The sequence below is a fragment of the Epinephelus moara genome, chromosome 11 (genome assembly GCF_006386435.1).
Source record: "Epinephelus moara isolate mb chromosome 11, YSFRI_EMoa_1.0, whole genome shotgun sequence".
Taxonomy (NCBI): Eukaryota; Metazoa; Chordata; class Actinopteri; order Perciformes; family Serranidae; genus Epinephelus; species Epinephelus moara.
In genome coordinates this window covers 37,542,740-37,550,098 of record NC_065516.1, presented here as the reverse complement: position 1 = coordinate 37,550,098, position 7,359 = coordinate 37,542,740, and the positions used below count along the sequence as shown (strand labels likewise).

The following is a 7,359-nucleotide window of genomic DNA, read 5'->3' as shown; positions in this document are numbered from 1 at the left end:
ACTGGCTGCTCTGATCCTCCTGCAGCCGCGCTGGCCATATTACAGCAACAGAAATGTGTGCATGCATGCACAGCGACGACAACAAGCCGGGTTGCAGCGAGGGCTCTGTGCCTGCCAGACGCTGCCTGCACAACGCGTGTCCGTTGGACCCGTCATGCGCACCCGACAGGCGCTGAGGTGGCATGCACTGTTAGTATCGATACTTTTGTAAATTAGTATTGTATCCAGATACAGTGTTTGAGTATCGATACTTTTGACAACCCTAAAGGACACTGTGTCCTCTCTGATGCTTCACTTCTGACCACTGTTTTGCTGTTGTGCTCACTATGAGCCGACACTCATAGGTAACCTGCCGTTAGTCTAAGGCTGTCATGTGTTCACAACATGCCACGTTTCTCTTTGGAACAGAGACCAGTGGAAGGACCCTGGTTCATGGACCGGGCTCTGAGGGACAGAAAGGCGATCACTGTGTCCCTCCATGGCCGCTATTCAATCAATCAATCAATCAATCAATCAATCAATTTTATTTATAAAGCCCAATATCACAAATCACAATTTGCCTCACAGGGCTTTACAGCATACGACATCCCTCTGTCCTTATGACCCTCGCAGCGGATAAGGAAAAACTCCCCAAAAAAACCCCTTATTATTACCTCGCGTCGATTTCGAGCGCCTTTTTCTTTCCTCTTCTATGGGTGGCGGCTCTACGTCATTCATTCAGGCGTCATTAAAGACAGGTAAAATAATTCAGTCTGTTCGTTGTGTTGAAGATTTATTGATGATGAAATGACACAAACTGTCAGACAGAGCTCCGCCTGTTCTCTGACATCACACAGGTGAGACAGAGCTCCACCTGTCCTCTAACATCACACAGGTGTGACACAGAGCTCCATCTGTCCTCTGACATCACACAGGTGTGAGACAGAGCTCCACATGTCCTCTGACATCACACAGGTGTGACACAGAGCTCCGCCTGTCCTCTGACATCACACAGGTGTGACACAGAGCTCCACGTGTCCTCTGACATCACACAGGTGTGACACAGAGCTCCACCTGTCCTCTGACATCACAGAGGTGTGAGACAGAGGTCCACCTGTCCTCTGACATCACACAGCTTCACACACAGACTCGCTCCAGGACTTTCCAGACCTAGAACTCCAACAGAAGAGTCCTGTCTTCAACACTGAAATTATTCCAGAATATTCCAGGACGTGTTTTCCAGTCCTTCCTGGACCTGGAATGTCTGAAAGCTTTAGAAAGACGATGAATAAAATGTTGAGCTTGATAAAAGTCGTCCTGAGAACAAGACCAACGTCTAAAACAACAGTCTCAATAAAACTTCAGGAGCAGTGATGTCATCGTCCTCAGCCCTCCAGCTGCCACTGCTGCGCCTGCGAGGCGTCACAGATCGCCATGGAGACGTAACCCTTGGGCCCGATTGGCTGGGCAACGGAGAGACACTGGCCAACGGAGACCTGGTAGAGCCGGTTAGACTTCTACAAGACAGACACAGAGACACAGAGACAGCCAATCAGAGAGCAACATGACAGCATCGCGTGTCATGCGTTTAAGTCGCGGCATGTGTGACGGCGTCTCACCCCGAGGCTCCACTGCTGCGAACCTCCCGAGCCATGACACTTCATTAGCCTGGGCGGGTCAAAGGTCCTGACCTCCGACACGTCCAAACACAGAAGACCTGCCAGGATCAGCTGACCCTCCTCGTCGTACGCCCAGTCCTGAAACACACAAGTCACATGATCAGTCTGACACAGGTCACATGATCAGTCTGACACACACAGGTCACATGATCAGTCTGACACACACAGGTCACATGATCAGTCTGACACACAGGTCACATGATCAGACACAGGTCACATGATCAGTCTGACACACACAGGTCACATGACCAGACACAGGTCACATGATCAGTCTGACACACACAGGTCACATGATCAGTCTGACACACACAGGTCACTTGATCAGTCTGACACACACACACACAGGTCACATGATCAGTCTGACACACAGGTCACATGATCAGAACTTCCTGTATAAACACCAATTTTAATTTCACCTCACATATATTTGTTTACTAGATCGTAGGAAGTTAACAAAAATATGCAAATAAACAGAAAGGCAGTTACAAATGTCACATGACCAATGAACGTACAGGAAGTAAATCCATAAATGTGTGAACATGACATTAGTTGTGTTTCCTGTGCTGAAATGGTTTCTATCTGTAAAACCTTTTAATGTGAAAGTAAATTTGGCGTGTAAACAGATAGTTCTGATCATCAATAAATCTGTGTTTTTTTGATGTTACACAACACAAACATAAAGAGACATGTTTGTGGACCGTCCCTGGTGACCTCGCCACTGATGCCATGGCGGTTCGGTCCATGTGCATCACTTGACACTGGTGACACAGAGTAGCTTGTACAGGAAGTGGAGCTCATGTGACGTTAAAACAGGTTTTTGTTTTTTATGAAGAGGTTTAAAACAAAACTGTAAACTCAAAGTTTCTGTGGATTCCAAACTTTTCCAGGCCTGGAAAACTGTTTCTATCATTTCATTTCAGGACCATGATAACTTTCCCATGGCTTTTCAAGGACCCATAAACAAAAGTCTGAGATTGTTCATGACGTATAAACTAACAGAAACTCTGAATGCTGTACGAAGATGAATCAGAAACATTTCTGAGCTCTGATTGGTGCTTCTGTTCAGACTGAGTGTGAACCAGGAGGGAAACTAAAGCTTCATACCTTCACTCTGTTCTTCATGGATTTAACCACGTACGCTTCATCAGCCTCCGAACATTACTCTAACCACGTATGCTTCATCATCCTCCGAACATTACTTTAACCACGTACGCTTCATCATCCTCCAAACATTGCTCTAACCACGTACGCTTCATCATCCTCCAAACTTTGCTCTAACCACGTACGCTTCATCAGCCTCCAAACATTACTCTAACCACGTACGCTTCATCATCCTCCAAACTTTACTCTAACCAGGTACGCTTCATCATCCTCCAAACTTTGCTCTAACCACGTACGCTTCATCAGTCTCCAACATTACTCTAACCACGTACGCTTCATCAGCCTCCAAACATTGCTCTAACCACGTACGCTTCATCATCCTCCAAACATTACTTTAACCACATACACTTCATCATCCTCCAAACATTACTCTAACCACGTACGCTTCATCAGCCTCCAAACATTGCTCTAACCACGTACACTTCATCATCCTCCAAACATTACTTTAACCACATACACTTCATCATCCTCCAAACATTACTCTAACCACGTACGCTTCATCAGCCTCCAAACACTACTCTAACCATGTACACTTCATCGCCTCCGAACTTTACTCTAACCACGTACACTTCATCAGCCTCCAAACATTACTCTAACCATGTACGCTTCATCAGCCTCCAAACATTACTCTAACGACGTACGCTTCATCAGCCTCCGAACTTTACTCTAACCTTGTACACTTCATCAGTCTCCAAACATTGCTCTAACCACGTACACTTCATTGCCTCCGAACTTTACTCTAACCACGTACACTTCATCAGTCTCCAAACATTACTCTGAACTTTACTCTAACCACGTACACTTCATCAGTCTCCAAACATTACTCTAACCACGTACGCTTCATTGCCTCCGAACTTTACTCTAACCACGTACACTTCATCAGTCTCCAAACATTACTCTAACCACGTACACTTCATCAGTCTCCAAACATTGCTCTAACCACGTACACTTCATTGCCTTCGAACTTTACTCTAACCACGCACACTTCATCAGTCTCCAAACATTACTCTAACCACGTACGCTTCATTGCCTCCGAACTTTACTCTAACCACGTACACTTCATCAGTCTCCAAACATTGCTCTAACCACGTACACTTCATTGCCTCCGAACTTTACTCTAACCACGTACACTTCATCAGTCTCCAAACATTACTCTAACCACGTACACTTCATTGCCTCCGAACTTTACTCTAACCACGTACACTTCATCAGCCTCCAAACATTACTCTAACCACGTACGCTTCATCATCCTCCAAACATTACTCTAACCACGTACGCTTCATCAGCCTCCAAACATTACTCTAACCACGTACGCTTCATCATCCTCCAAACATTACTCTAACCACGTACGCTTCATCAGCCTCCAAACATTACTCTAACCACGTACGCTTCATCATCCTCCAAACATTACTCTAACCACGTACGCTTCATCAGCCTCCAAACATTACTCTAACCACGTACGCTTCATCATCCTCCAAACATTACTCTAACCACGTACGCTTCATCAGCCTCCAAACATTACTCTAACCACGTACGCTTCATCATCCTCCAAACATTACTCTAACCACGTACGCTTCATCAGCCTCCAAACATTACTCTAACCACGTACGCTTCATCAGCCTCCAAACATTACTCTAACCACGTACGCTTCATCATCCTCCAAACATTACTCTAACCACGTACGCTTCATCATCCTCCAAACATTACTCTAACCACGTACGCTTCATCATCCTCCAAACATTGCTCTAACCACGTACGCTTCATCATCCTCCAAACATTGCTCTAACCACGTACGCTTCATCAGCCTCCAAACATTGCTCTAACCACGTACGCTTCATCAGCCTCCAAACATTACTCTAACCACGTACGCTTCATCAGCCTCCAAACATTGCTCTAACCACATACACTTCATCAGCCTCCAAACATTACTCTAACCACGTACGCTTCATCATAGAGTTGTACCGATACCGATTTTAATGTGCAGTAACATTTTTAACTTTCAACCACTGCTTTTCACTTTTTGTTTTTATCTCTATTATTTGTTCTTAATTAATTTCATTTATTTTAAATCATCTGTTTGTTAGTTTGATTTTTTATACTTTATTGTCTTGTGTCTGAGTGGTTGCAGTTTCGGGCTGTGTGTTTGTGTGACAGTGTGACGTATGAATAAATCAGGTAGGCCTGTTGGTGACATCAGCAGATCTCACCTGTGTGCGATGCTTCACGCTGCGTTGCCGAGAGCTGCAGTGACATCATGTGATATGATCTCCCTCTGTCACCTGTTTTATTTCTGACCGACATGTTTCAAGTCTTTTAATTTTCGACAGTATCTGTTTTACACACAAGTTTTTTTTATTCGTCTATGAAATTAAAAAAACATTGAATTGTGGGTAATTAAAGGGTGAGGTCAGCAGAGTCCACCTGACGCAGCTGTGGACTGAAGTGTGAGTACCCAGGAACAAAGTCCGCCAGTCATTGACTCTGCTGACAGACGACAATCTAACTTCCTGTTTGTCCCTTCCACCTCACCTGTGTGTGATCATGTGCTGGGCTCACCTGTTCGGGGTCTCGGGGGTCACACGGTCGCAGGACGACAACTCCGCCCTTCTGACTGGCTCGGCCCTGGGCGACCAGACAACGCCCGGTTGCTAGGTTACGCAGCTGAAAGACGGCAGACACACAGAGTTAGTTTGTCGTCGGTCAAAGCTCCAGTCGTCATATTTCATAATGTCATCAGCGTCACAAACAACATCCTGGATGTGAATAAAGTGACCGTCATTCGTTATCGTTTTTAATGTCCACGTGATGATGTCACTCTGACCTTTGACCTTCAGTTTCTAATCAGATCATTGTCAGTGGACGTTTGTGCCAAATTTAAAGACATTCTGTACCAAGGTGTACCTGAGACATCATGTTGACCAGGATGGGACGGACAGACGGACAACATACTTCCTGTGGTAGGTATAGCTGGCGTGGAGACATGTAAAATCTGGGGGCAGGACTAAAGTCTGTGTATGACTGTGTATGACTAATTTTAACCGCCACAGAAGATGTTAGTGAGATGCGTTCAGGTACCCGTCCTCTCTGCAGGACTTTGGGACGTCTCAGGCCCTTGTTGATGAACAGCGGCTGCTGCTGCTGCTTGTTGCCGTTGGCGGCAGTCTGCATCTCGGGGTAGACGGTGTCCAGGTACCAGCGGAACGAATGACACTGCAGCTGCTTCCTGAGCGCCATGCGCTCACTGATGTCGCCATAACTGCGCTCACGCAGCTCTGGACGCAGGGACAGATACTGCTCCTGATTGGACCACAGAGACACAGGAAGTGAGGTCAGAGGGTCATGATCCCAGCTCTGTGTGTGTGTGTATGTGTGTGTGTGTGTGTGTGTGTGTACCTTGTACTCGTCCATCCATACGTGCGCAAGCCGCAGGGAATTGTGGGCCATGGTGTCCTGTCCACCCGGCGAGCCGTACGGACGTCTCTTCCTGAAAATGTGTCCGACTCTGGAGCACGGGATGATGAGCAGCTGTCCACCGCACATCCAGATCTGTCCAACAGAGACACAGAGACACAGTGAGACAGTATGTCCGTGTCCACGTGTCTCTGATCTGATGAAGGACATGTTGGAGGTTCGGTTTAAGTCTTCCTTGGACCCTCCTTGTCTCCTCCGTCCTCCCATGGTCGTCCTCAGTGGGAGGGGCTAACACTGTGTTCCAGCTGAAACGACACCTTCACTGACAGTCAGTAAAACAGTGTTCTTACCCTGAAGGAGATCTCCAGATTTTCCCCGCCCCAGATGTCCATGCCGGCATCGTACTGGCCGAGCTCGTTAAAATACTTCCTGTTCATAGCAAACAGACCCCCTGCCATGGTGGGAGACCTGAGGAGGAGGAGGAGGAGGGAGAGAGGAAGAGGAGGAGCAGAAGGAGGAGGAGGGGGTGATGTATCATTTTATTCACAGGAGGTTTCAGTAACGGGTTATAAACGACATAACCTGGTCACCAGAGGCCAGCACTAAGGAGCCAGTTCACCTTAACCAGGATGTCTTCTCACTATCTGGTTTGACTAACCCGTCTCATTGGCCGTCTGATAACCGGTACCACAAAGATGGTTATCAACTACTTCAGTCAACTCTGGGTTTTCCTGTGCAGCCATAAACGTGTTTGTGTTAAAGGGGCGGGGCTGTTAATTGCGAGCGTCATCATCAGAACCATGAATGAAGGAGCTGCTTCATATGAGATGAGATGAAACGGTAGAGACAGTGTTTTGTTGACGAGACAGTTAAATGTCAGTGACGCAGGAGGTAAACAACAAACTATAATCTTGAAACATAAGATCTAGACACACTGAAAAAACACCATCCAACAACTATCATTATTATCCAAGACTTAAATCGATAGTCGATAGCGCCGTAGGTGTCGATAGCGCCGTAGGCTCGCTGCGAACAACACTTGACTCTGTAGCTCCTCTTAAAAAGAAGTTAAAAAAGCAAAGAAAGTTCGCTCCTTGGTATAACTCTCAAACCCGTAAGTTAAAACAAA

At 46.4% G+C, this 7,359-nt stretch overlaps 1 protein-coding gene across 2 annotated transcripts in view; it reads right to left on the bottom strand.

Moving 5' to 3' along the window:
* Window positions 1–759: 759 nt before the first annotated feature.
* The window catches only part of galnt11 (UDP-N-acetyl-alpha-D-galactosamine:polypeptide N-acetylgalactosaminyltransferase 11 (GalNAc-T11)), a 26,283-nt gene continuing 19,683 nt past the window's right edge, over window positions 760–7,359 (bottom strand). For both annotated transcript variants that reach the window (XM_050056729.1, XM_050056730.1), the window contains exons 7-12: window positions 6,581–6,698; window positions 6,213–6,365; window positions 5,895–6,116; window positions 5,376–5,480; window positions 1,599–1,736; window positions 760–1,496 (exon numbers count right to left, since the gene is read on the bottom strand). In XM_050056729.1, coding sequence (XP_049912686.1) covers window positions 1,365–1,496; window positions 1,599–1,736; window positions 5,376–5,480; window positions 5,895–6,116; window positions 6,213–6,365; window positions 6,581–6,698 — 868 coding nt within the window. In that variant the 3' untranslated portion in view covers window positions 760–1,364. The remainder of the gene's footprint in view (window positions 1,497–1,598; window positions 1,737–5,375; window positions 5,481–5,894; window positions 6,117–6,212; window positions 6,366–6,580; window positions 6,699–7,359) is intronic.